The 12,026-nt window shown below is 50.2% G+C and overlaps 1 protein-coding gene across 4 annotated transcripts in view; it reads left to right on the top strand.

Moving 5' to 3' along the window:
* PC (pyruvate carboxylase) overlaps window positions 1-12,026 on the top strand; it is a 106,653-nt gene that overhangs the window by 83,454 nt on the left and 11,173 nt on the right. For all 4 annotated transcript variants that reach the window (XM_084773093.1, XM_084773095.1, XM_084773094.1 and 1 more), the window contains 9 exons: window positions 2,072-2,207; window positions 2,331-2,515; window positions 2,700-2,865; window positions 2,983-3,128; window positions 3,267-3,384; window positions 3,586-3,737; window positions 4,951-5,069; window positions 8,928-9,090; window positions 10,888-11,070. In XM_084773093.1, the coding sequence (XP_084629219.1) occupies window positions 2,072-2,207; window positions 2,331-2,515; window positions 2,700-2,865; window positions 2,983-3,128; window positions 3,267-3,384; window positions 3,586-3,737; window positions 4,951-5,069; window positions 8,928-9,090; window positions 10,888-11,070 (1,368 nt within the window). The remainder of the gene's footprint in view (window positions 1-2,071; window positions 2,208-2,330; window positions 2,516-2,699; window positions 2,866-2,982; window positions 3,129-3,266; window positions 3,385-3,585; window positions 3,738-4,950; window positions 5,070-8,927; window positions 9,091-10,887; window positions 11,071-12,026) is intronic.

Genomic DNA, 12,026 nt, shown 5'->3' with positions numbered 1-12,026 from the left:
CTTAGTGAATGTTGTCTGTGGTACCTTCCCTGACTCCAGTGGTCCCTACCCTAGTCAGAGTCTGATGGTGCTCTGTTACCATCTCTGCCCTGTAGGGATCTTTCCCAAAGCCTTTTAGACTTGCTCATGGCCTGAAGGAGGCAGTAACAGCAAGTCTGCCCATACCTTCAGCTTTACCTCACATAGGGCTCCTTGCCTTCCACCTCCTGCCTGTCCAGCTTGCTGCATTGTCCCAAGCTTGTTCCCTCAGGGCCTTGCCATTGTCACCTATCTGAGTGTGGCCACCTCCTCCCTGGTCAGGTTCCAGCTTCTGTGTCCCTTCCTCAAAGAATCATCTCTGATATCCAGCTGCAGTAACCATCTTTCCCCAGGACATTGACAAAACATGACCTTTGAGGCACTTTGTCATCACTGTTTGATCAGAGGTGATCTTGTGTATGGGTCCTTTTCCCTCTCTGCTGGCTGAGTCTCACAGGAGACCAGGCTCCTGTGGACTCAGGGCCACAAACTGTGCCTCCTGAGTGGGATGGGCCTGCTGCTACCCACCCCTCTTCGTCTCTTTCTTAAGACTTACTTGCTTATGACTTCTCTTTCTGTTCTCAGTCTCCCTCCCTCTCAGTATTGCTGGCTGTCCCTGTGACATCAGAGTTTTTGCAATATTTGTTTTATTTATTGAGCTTTCTTTTATGTTTAAAAAAAAGTGGCTGAGTCAAGCATTTCTACCTTTTACTAAGAACCAAATCATTCAGTTAGATAAATGTCTGTGAGTGGAGAGGCCAGATGCAGATTTGGGCCCTGCTTTGTCTTTTCCTTCTTTCCTGGGCCTGGATCTCTCTCCCTCATCTCTTCCTTCTCCCCACCTCTGTAACTAACTTACTTACTTTCTTTCTTTCTTTCTGTCTGTCTTTCTTTCTTTCTTCTTCTTCTCCTCCTCCTCTTCCTCCTCCTCCTTCTTCTTCTTTTTTGCAGGGGGAGTGGGGTAGAATCATACTGTGGTCAACCTGCCCTGGAACTTACTATATAGTCAAGCATAGCCTCAAAGTCAACAATCCTATGCCTCAGCTTCCTGAATAGCCCGGATTAGAGGTGTGAACCACGATATCCTGCTTCGTCTTTAATATGTAAAATAAGTGCTTAGCTATGCAACCTGTTTGTGGTATATAAACTGTCTTCAACTGAATTTAAAAATTAAATTGCTGAGTGTGGTGGCGTACTCCTGTAATCCCAGCAGAGGCAAGCAGATCACTGTGAGTTCAAGGCCAGCCGTGTCTACACAGCAAGTCCAGGCCAGCTAGGTCTATACAGAGAGAAACCTTGTCCTGAAAATAAAATAAAATAAAATAATTAAGTTGCTGTATAGTACATGTAGCCATTTAAAGTGCACAGTTCAGTAACATTAAGTCCATTCACAACCATTCCACCATCATCTACAAAGTTCTCTTTACACTTCAGACCTGAAACTTTGTTCCTTTTAAATACAACTCCCATCCTCCCCTCAGCTTAGAAGAGAACCCCTCTCTCCATCTCTCTTCCTCCTTTGTCAGCTCTATTCCACCATCTTAGCCACTCTAGGACCTCCTGTCAGTGGAATCCCAAGGCGCTTGTCTCTGTGACCAGCCTCTTCACTTGCTTTGTGGTTGTGATCAGTATTTTACTTGATATGCCTCAGTAGAAGGCAGGTTCCGTCCTCTGTTTGAAAAAAGCTGTTTTAACTGAGAGCCAAGGCTACCTCCTAAGAGAGCAGGTGGACATGATCAGTACATGAAAGATGTCCATATTGGATGTTGGTGGAGAATGAGGGTAGCCAGCCTTGAGTACACAGCATCAAGATGCACACCATGCCACATAGGGCCCCTCTGTGGCCTCTGAAATGTAAACACTGTGCTAAACATGAGGGTACTGAGCTGAAGTGAGCTTCTCTGGGCTGGATTTGCTTGCTCTCCACAGCTCCACCACAAATTAACTGGAGATGGCACTGTTTTTCTGAGGGTTAGGGTTCCTCTCTCTTTCTGGATATGGGGCATTCAGTGTCTGGCCTGCTCTAACCTGGGCTCTGATTGCCTCTCCTCAGATGCTGAAGTTCCAAACAGTTCGAGGGGGCCTGAGGCTCCTGGGTATCCGCCGTTCCTCCACTGCCCCTGTTGCTTCCCCAAATGTCCGGCGCCTGGAGTACAGGCCCATCAAAAAAGTCATGGTGGCCAACAGAGGTGAGTACTACCATAATTCAGGCCCTGAGGCCAGCCTAGCCTGACCTCCTCACCCTCCCTGCCTGTCCTCTTGGTGTTTCTCTCAGGACTCAGGAGACTAACTGCTCACCCTGTTTGTCCTAGGTGAGATTGCCATCCGAGTGTTTCGTGCCTGCACAGAGCTAGGCATCCGCACAGTGGCCGTGTACTCAGAGCAGGACACAGGCCAGATGCACCGGCAGAAAGCTGACGAGGCCTACCTTATTGGCCGTGGCCTGGCGCCTGTACAAGCCTACCTGCATATTCCAGATATCATCAAGGTGGCCAAGGTAGAGTCAGCTTGGCCTAGGAGATACCAGAGTCTGTCTCTTGAGGCTGGGCAGGATCTGGTGCTGTGCCCTGTACCCATACCCACCAGCAGGATACGTGTATTGGGAGGTAGGGGGTAGACCCCAGCAAGACCGGAGAAGGAGAAAGAGGAAGGTATCCAGGCATTTGTCCTGCCCTTTTCAGGAGAATGGTGTAGATGCTGTGCACCCTGGCTATGGGTTTCTCTCAGAGCGAGCAGATTTCGCCCAGGCCTGCCAGGATGCTGGAGTTCGCTTCATTGGGCCAAGTCCAGAGGTAGTCCGCAAGATGGGAGACAAGGTGGAGGCCCGGGCCATTGCCATTGCTGCAGGTGACACAGAACTCCTCCCAGGGGCTAGCTGGGAGGGGCCAGTGTGAGAGTTTATTTCCTTGACAAGATGTAGCAGGGATTCAGCCTGTTAAAGAGACCTCCATGTTCTCCCAACAGGTGTTCCAGTGGTCCCTGGCACTGATTCCCCCATCAATTCCCTGCATGAGGCCCACGAGTTCTCCAACACCTATGGCTTTCCTATTATCTTTAAGGCTGCCTATGGAGGTGGGGGCCGTGGCATGAGGGTTGTGCACAGCTATGAGGTGAGCAGCATAGCACATATGCTAAGGTCTGCGTACCAGGCAGGTGGCCTCTGTTGTGGGCTCTGGGAAGTGTGCAGAGGTGGCAATAGAGGGCACAGAGCTGGTCCCATGTCTACCCAGCCTTGCTTGCCCTTCTAGGAACTGGAAGAGAATTACACCCGGGCCTACTCTGAGGCCTTGGCAGCCTTTGGGAATGGGGCACTGTTTGTGGAGAAGTTCATTGAGAAGCCACGCCACATTGAAGTGCAAATCCTAGGTGAGTGGGGAATTGTGTGAAACAGGAGAGGCCTAGATCTCCTTTGGGACAGCCTTTCTAGGGGATTGCTCTCTGGAAAGGGGACCTGGGACAGAGTGGCAGTCAGGTGGCCAAGTAGCCACAGTGCCCAAGGGGCCAGAGCACATTAGGAGGAGGCACTGGAGTCTAGGAAAGGCTGAATCCCGTTTCTTGTGTGCCCAGGGGACCAATATGGGAATATCCTGCACTTGTATGAACGTGACTGCTCCATCCAGCGGCGGCACCAGAAGGTGGTAGAGATCGCCCCTGCTGCCCACCTGGACCCTCATCTTCGCTCACGCCTCACCAGTGACTCTGTTAAACTTGCCAAGCAGGTGAGGACATGCTCCAGGGGATAGGAACCATTTTTGCAAGCTTTCTTGGTACCTCTCTGTCCAGACTGTCTCATGGCTTGGGCATATGGGAGCTCCCTGTGGACAGCCTATTGAGGGAAGGAGGGAGGCCCTGCAGAGAGGGAGGAAGTGCTCAATGGTAGTAGCGGTACTTGGCCCAGAGGGAAGGTGTCCTGCCCATTCCTTCTACTCTTGCTATACAGCCTAACTTTTCTGGGGCACCAGCTCATCCTGGTCACTGTAAAGAGAGCTTTCGCAGATTCTGGCAGAGTTGAGATGTCTTCTCCTCACTGCCTCCTAACCTCTGTTGGAGCACAGTCCCTTTCCTCATTGAGCTATCTCTGCCAGCCTCTGCTTAGCTGGTGGAGTGATCCTGGGGTGTGGAGGTGGGAGCTGTCTATAAGCAATGCTTTGCCCCAGACTAGCCTGAACACCTGCCATGGCAGCAGGGAACCACTTTAACCTGCCCCCCTTAGACTTCCCATCTCCAGGAAGGTCACACTGTCCCAGGTTTGAGCCCCATGGCCTCCAGTGCAGACAGTGGAAACAGAGTGGTTCTGAGACAAGGCTCAACAGTGTGAGCAGAGGCTCTGTTGAGGTCTGGTGGAGCTGGGGTTGCCTCAGAGGAGCAACCTCACTTTGGCCTGGCTCTGTTCTTTTGGCCAATGCCTTTAATCCTACCAGGTCAGGCGCCAGGGAATGTATGTATTGTTCTGGAAGGACAAGAAGTAGAATGAAAGTAGGGTTGCAATCCAAGTTAATATACCACTGCTAGTCCTCAAGTGGCATTGCTTGAGGTGATGGCCAAAGTAAGATGACAGCAGAGTAGTAACACAGGAGGAAACTCCCTGAAAACCCTTCTGTAGTGGATAAGTGGGCCGGGAGGCCCAGGACTGCAGGTCTGAGGGACATGGACCAAGGATACTGTTGCTGGGAAAACAACAGTGAGATTCTAGGGGGAGTTGGGGGATGTCTTCACCCAGACTTGCTGGGCATAGCCTTGTCTTAGTAGTTTCCGGGAGCATATAGGGGTGGAGGTATATGCTGGGTCCTGGGTGCTGGCCACTGCAGGGGAGCTGATGGAAGGTCGCAGATGATTGCCACAAGCTGTTCTGTTCCAGAACCTGTGTGGTGGGCAGGCTTGGGTGGCATAGCCCTGACCCTGGGAACCTCTGTTTACCGGCCACCCCTGCAGGTTGGCTATGAGAATGCGGGCACTGTGGAGTTCCTGGTGGACAAGCATGGCAAGCACTACTTCATCGAGGTCAATTCCCGCCTTCAGGTGGAGCACACAGTCACTGAGGAGATCACAGAGTGAGCACTGGGCTGAGGCTGGGGCAGGGTCGAAGAATGGCTGCGGGAGGTAGCAGCCACAGCTCAGATCACTTGCTTTCACTTCACCTGGGAACGTCACTAAAAAAAATTTTTTAATTTTATTTTTATTTTATATACATTGGTGTTTTGCCTGAATGTGAGGGTGTCAGATCTCCTGGAGTCACAGGAGTTACAGACAGTTGTGAACTGCCACATGGGTGCAACTCTGATCCTGGAAGACCTGGAAGTGGTCCTCTTAATCACTGAGCCATCTCTAGCTCCCTAAAAAAAATTCTTATGAGGGTTTTACACGGTTATTGTAAAAAATGAACACAAAAATAAAAACAACTCAGAGCTTACCTAATACAATGAGGATGCCTGGTGCTGCCTGCTGCCAGGGTCTCTATGGAGCCTTCATGAGTGTTCTTATGAAGAAGGGAGCCATCACCTCATTTTTTAGATGAATGAACCAAGAGGTTAAGAGAACTGTCCAAATCCAAACAGTGGACTCAGTCCCTCCAGGTTTTCCTCCAGCTCTGTGATGTCTCAATGCCCACACATAGACTTTGGGTATTTCCCATCTTTGTTTATTATATAGTTTCATGTTGTTGAGATGTTTTAGATAGACCTAAAACACATTTTTGAGATTTATTTTTATTTTGTGTATGAACGTTTGCCTCAATGAGTCTGTGCACCATGTATGTGCAGTGCTCATGGAAACCAGAAGAGGGCATAGATTTCCTCAGGACTGGAATTAGAGATGGTTATAAGTGCTATATGCATCCTGGGAATTAAACTCTGGTCCTCTGGAAGAGTAGCCAGTGCTCTTAATTGCTGAGTCATCTCTCTAGCCCCTCAGATAGATTTAAAAAAAAAAAAGATTTATTCATTGTATTTTATTTATTTATTTATTTATTTATTTATTTTTGGTTTTTTGGTTATTCCAGACAGGGCTTCTCTGTGTTGCCGTGGCTGTCCTAGACTCACTTTGTAGACCAGGCTGGCCTTGAACTCACAACCATACGCCTGCTTCTGCCTCCTGAGTGCTGGGATTAAAGGTGTGTATCACCACGCCCAGCTTATACATTTTATTTTTGTGTTTGCCTATTGTGGTTAATTTACCAGTATGGCCTAATAATGTTTATTATTAGGCCTGTAATTATTATTATGGCAGTATTTTCTTTACTTTTTAAAAGATTTATTTTATATATATGAGTGTTTTATCTTCATACACACTAGAAGAAGGATTCAGATTCTGTTACAAATGGTTGTGAACCACCATGTGGTTATTACGAATTGAACAAAGGACCTCTGGAAGAACAGATAGCGATCTTAACCACTGAGCCAGCTCTCCAGCCCCTATGGCAGTATTTTCTAACCCGCTAGCAATCAATCAAGACAGACACTGGTTATATTTTAAAATAGCCTTAGTTAACCTGGAGCAGGGCAGATATTAATCCCCTAAACTACTTCCCATAGTGGGGCAGGTATGGACTCTCTGCCCCAATCCCATGCCATCTGCTTCTAACAATTTCTGTCAAGCTACCTCCCATCCATAATCCCAAATACTTGCTAGTGTTCTTCATCTGGGCCAAGTCCTCCATCCACATGGACTTTGTGCTTCTCCTCCACCTAACCCATGATAGGGCGACCTTCTTCTCCCTTCTCCTCCAGTCTCTTCGCCCCAAGATTCTCTCTTGTCTCCCCAAGCCCAGGAACCTTAGCTATACCTATCCTATTTGCCCTCTGCCCAGATGTGATGGCCTTTTATTGGTCAAATAGGTTAGGTTCTAGGCAAGGTACTGGTGGGTCACAGAGACAGCAAGCAGTAATTATCATCAAAATAGATGAGACCAACCTCCAACATTTGCCTACAGAGGCCAGAAAAGGGTATCTGATCCCCCAGAACTAGAGTCACAGAGGGTTGTGAGCTCCCATGCAGGTGTTGGAAATCAAACCCAGGCCCTCAACAGCTCCTAGCTGCTGAGCCATCTCAAAGCCTTAGAATATTTATTTTATTTTAATATTTTGTATTTGTCCAGGTGTGTGTGCTCACACCTTTAATCTCAACAGAGGCAGGCAGACCTATATCTAGCCTTATCTACATAGTGATTTCCAGCACAGCCAGAGACCCTGTCTCAAAACAAAACAAAATAACAACAAAAAACTTGGCATTTGCTGAAGGCATTCCCCAGACTTTTATTCTTCATGAGTACTTTTAGTGGCTGTAGACTGTTTTACCATACACACCTGTAATAATTCAGCTATTATGCTTTCTGCTGGACAGTGTACTGATCTGGCTTTTGTGGTTCAGGGTGTGTCTATTAACATCTGTCCACATGTGAGCCACAGCTTCCTAGAAGATTTGTACCAGTGTATTCTCCCACAAGCTTTGGGTACAGACTTAAAAGAAAATCTACTCATATTATCAATGTGAAAATAGCTTTCATTATCCCAGGATATATCTTTTTGAGACATTTAAGTATTAATCCTTGGCAATGAACCAGTTTCCCTTTCCATGGAACATTTCTGATCCAGTTTTCTCCTTGGCTGCACTCAAGACTAATGATGCCTTTGCCCAGTACATGTCTAGAAGCCCACAGACTCCCAGCTTCCTGGGGTCAGAGCTGGAGTCACAGTGACACTCCAGCCATGTTCCCCAGTCAATGCCCTGGTGCTGCTCTACCAAGATTTGCTTGCTCAGGTGTCAGGGTCTCCATGCCTTGAGCCATATGAAGGCTAGGCTAGCTGTGGCATCTCTGATGGAGAGTGTCACCATGAGGACCTACCATGTGAGTGGGTCAGTGACCTGTAGAGGGTACATGGTGACCTTTATTACCACTGTGCTTTCACAGTGACAGTGAGTGCGAAGGGCAGTCTGCCAGTAGAGTACTATCCACAAGCCTTAGAGACAACACATTAAACCTGGAGGGCCTTGTGTTTACAGCTTCTTACCTGGATTGGATACCATCTTTAAGAGTGGCCATCGCTCAGGCTAGGTTTACCCAACCATGCAAACAGAGAGAGCCTTCTGCTCCACATGTGCCTGGGGAACATAATGTCCTGACCATGTCTACCCTCCTAGCTGTAGGCCTCCAACTAATACAGTTCCTTGGTTCTGTTTGTTGGGCTTTTGGTTCTGTTTTGCTTTGGTTTGGTTTTTTAGATAGGGTCTTATGAGTGCCACACTGGTCTTAAGCTTGTTGTGTAGCCAAAGGTGACTTTGGACTTCTAATCTTCCTAGCTCTACCTATCAATGCTGAGATTACACACATACAGACGTACCTGGCCTTGTCATTCCTATTTTGTACCCTTCCTTTTCCTGCATCTACAATGTGTCCCCCATGCTCCAAGAGTGGGTGCCTGTAAGAATGTCCTCTGCCTGTGCTTCCCTGCCACAGGGAGTCAGGGGTTTGCAGCCCCTAGGGTTGCAAACAAAGGACAGGCTGCTGGAAGAGGTTATCAGGGGCTTGTCTTCTAGAAGCCTCTTCTATTTCTCCTCCTCCTCCTCCTTCTTTTTTGGTTTTTCGAGACAGGGTTTCTCTGTGTAGCCTTGGCTGTCCTGGACTCGCTTTGTAGACCAGGCTGGCCTGGAACTCACAGCAATCCACCCACCACTGCCTCCCAAGTGCTGGGATTACAGTCATATGTGCCACCACACCCAGCTTCTAGAAGCTTCTTAAGGCAGTGTTTTCTCTTGACACCCTGGGGAAAGCAGGGCATGCTGTGGGACCACCAGGTAGAGGGACCGTAGACCACTTGGGCTGAGGAGGATATAGCAGCATTGGCCTGTAGGAGCCACAGAAGCCCTCCTCAGTGCCTCATCTCATTCTCCTTCCCTGGTGGCCTCATTTGCAGTGTGGACCTGGTCCATGCTCAGATCCACGTGTCTGAAGGCCGGAGCCTTCCTGACCTGGGCCTGCGACAGGAGAACATCCGCATCAATGGTTGTGCCATTCAGTGTCGGGTGACCACTGAGGACCCAGCACGCAGCTTCCAGCCTGACACTGGACGCATTGAGGTAGGTGACATTTCAAAAGTGTGACACTAGCTGTGTAGCCTGGGCTGAGATTCTTCACTGTCTCTCTATGGTGCCCAGGTTATCTATCACCTAGGGGCTCAGGTGCAGCTGGCTTAGAGCACATGGGCGCCCAGTATGTCTTAGAGTAAGGGAGAACATTCCATAGAAAGCCAGCAGATCACCCTGGAATGGGACAGACCAGCTTAGGGGGCACTTGTGGGCCCCCAGATGTGATGCCTTGGCCTCACTGTGACAAAGCCAGAGTGGCTGGTCTCTACCCTGCCTTCTGTTAGGGGTGAGGGGTGGCTGGCGAGGCAAGACCTTGTTTGGAACAGAGGATTGGGGTTTCTGTGGCAGGGCAAGTGAAGTAGACGTCCCCTTGGGAGTAAACAAAGGAGATCCTAAGCAGGTAGCACTGAGGGACTGAGAAGCAGTTTACCTCAGCTCTGCCCATTTTCCCTGTTAGTGTTGGAGCCTTTGAGCTCAAGCTGCTAGTGTCCCCTCCGTTCCCTGTCTGTGGCTCCAGCTTGCCCCCTCACCCTGCATGTCAGAGGATGCAGGACAGACCTCAGGGGCACTCGGGGTCGGCACTGGTGTCCAGGGTCAGGATGGCAAGGATAAGCATGAACCGGACACAAGAACTGAAAGTCCAAGAGTAGTATGCGGGCACGGATGGGAGCACTAGGTCGGTTATGACCTTGAGGGCCCAAGGCCACCATAGCCGACCACCTGCATTCATTTCTGAGTCCCTAGGTGGGCAGCTTTGGGCTGGTGCTGCCTGTAGCCCTGGCTCTTCTGCCCTTGGCAGGGAAGGGGCAGCCAAGGCTCTGGGGCTCCTGCCCCTTCCACCTCCACTCCCATGGCCAGGGGCTGGCTTTCCAGCCGGTCACCACAGGGTATTTTTAGCTGGTGGTTCCTGCACAGAGCTGAGTGTCCATCCTTAAATATTGCATGAAGTTCTTCTTTATTGAACACAGCTTGTGCCCTTAGCAGCAGAAGGGTAATGCTGAGGGTGTCCCCAGTCCAGTCCCTATGGCCTCCTCCACTTTCTCTGTGAATCTCAGGCCCCCCACCTGCCCCATGCCTGTCATGAGCATTCGTGTGTGTGTGTGTGTGTGTGTGTGTGTGTGTGTGTGTGTGTGTGTGTGTGTAGTTACCTCAGACACCCAACTGCTTACTGTCCCTCTGTGCCTGCTATTCCCCCCTCTACTTGCCTCAACACTCAGAAGGTTGAGGTAGGAGGGCCATCATGAGTTCAAGGCCAGCTTAGGCTACATTGTAAGTTCAGACTAGTGTCTCAAAAACTCCAAAGAAACTAACCAACCAAAACCTTCCTTGGTCAGCCTGCCAGTCTCCTTTCCTTGCTTGTGGCCCTGTGGCCTGTGTACTTGTGTGCGGTCCCAGCCTGTCTGGACAGGGGCTCCTTTGCTTTAGCTGCTTCAGTCCTAGTGAGCAGCTGGCAGTGGGCAGTGCACGCGGCTCCTGGAATGATGATGGACATGGAACGGGCCTGCAAGGAGGGATGGCAGTTAGGCAGGTGGGGAAGTGTCAGTGGGCTCTGCCCCTTCTTACCTGGGCTGCTGACTGGGCTGTGCACGATCTAGGATCCTGGCAGGGCACTCCCTCCTCTGTCCTCTCCTCAGGAGAGCTACAGCCTGGGTCTGTTGGCAGAAGTAGAAACTTGATCGTCAGAGATGGGCTCTCTAGGTACCCTTAGCTCAGTCCTCGGTTCCATGCTGGGAGCCCATTTACCCCCAATTTCTATCTCTGCTGACTTGAACTTCCTTCTGGCAACAGGTTTTCCGGAGTGGCGAGGGCATGGGCATCCGGCTGGACAATGCCTCTGCTTTCCAGGGGGCTGTCATATCACCCCACTATGACTCTCTGCTCGTCAAAGTCATTGCCCACGGCAAAGACCACCCCACAGCTGCCACGAAGATGAGCAGAGCCCTGGCTGAGTTCCGTGTCCGAGGTGTAAAGGTGAGCGAGAGAGAGAGGCTGTGCCTTTCCCTGCCTTTAACCACAGTGGGTCCATTTGGTTATGTGTTCCCGAGGGATAGATGTGGTGGCTGCCTCATCTTTGTTTTGCTTTTACTGATGTGGCTCTCAGCTTCAGTGATACAGTAATCTCTCCTGGCTGCACTCAGACTGCTGGTGCCAGGGCCCTGCTGGATCTCTGTGTAAGTGTGGATCCCTGGGTGAGAGCTCTAGCCCTGACGAAGAAGGTCAGACCTTCTGGCAGCTCCTAGCTCTCCTGGCCTGGCATCTAGAGTGGCAGGTGCTTCAGAGTAGCCAAGAAACGTATGATGAAGGGCAGGGCTCTGGCCACAGTGGCTGCCTGACAGCAAGGGCCTCAGGGTGCCACTAACTTCCTTGTTGGCCTCCATTTGTAACTAGTTTCTGCAACTACAGACAAATTCACAGCCAAGAAATGCCGTCTGTCCTTTGAAGCCAGCACCTGTCCACGTATCCTATGGGGGCGTACTTGGGTATACGCTTAAGCCCCCAGCCCTGTTGAGAGCTCTTCTCTCCTCTTCCAGAGGTCCCCATGGGGTGCTCTGGCCATGTGGGCAGTGCTGGGTGCTGACCTTCTCTTATTCTTTGTGACCTCTTCCAGCCTTGATTGTTGTTAAAGCTTGACAGCCCATGGGCCCATTGTGCCTAGTGCTGTCCCTACAATGGGCAGTCATTTTCCTCACTGTTCTCAGGTTCTGTCAGTGACTACAGTGGGGTCAAAGAGTGTTTGGAAAACCTTGTAGGAGGAAGGGCGGTTTTGAGCCTGGCCTTGGGGTAGGGCAGAGCAGCCTGCTTCCCACAGCCACCTTGGGAGGGGCAGGGGTTTCCTAGATGCTTTTTGTTGGGGTCCATGGCTTGCTGTAAGTAAAATCAGCTTCCCACGTTGTGGATTCACTGCCTCACACTCTGGTTTGCGGATG

Source organism: Acomys minous, assembly GCF_964271855.1.
Source record: "Acomys minous genome assembly, chromosome: 2".
Taxonomy (NCBI): Eukaryota; Metazoa; Chordata; class Mammalia; order Rodentia; family Muridae; genus Acomys; species Acomys minous.
This window is presented reverse-complemented; position numbering and strand designations above follow the sequence as displayed.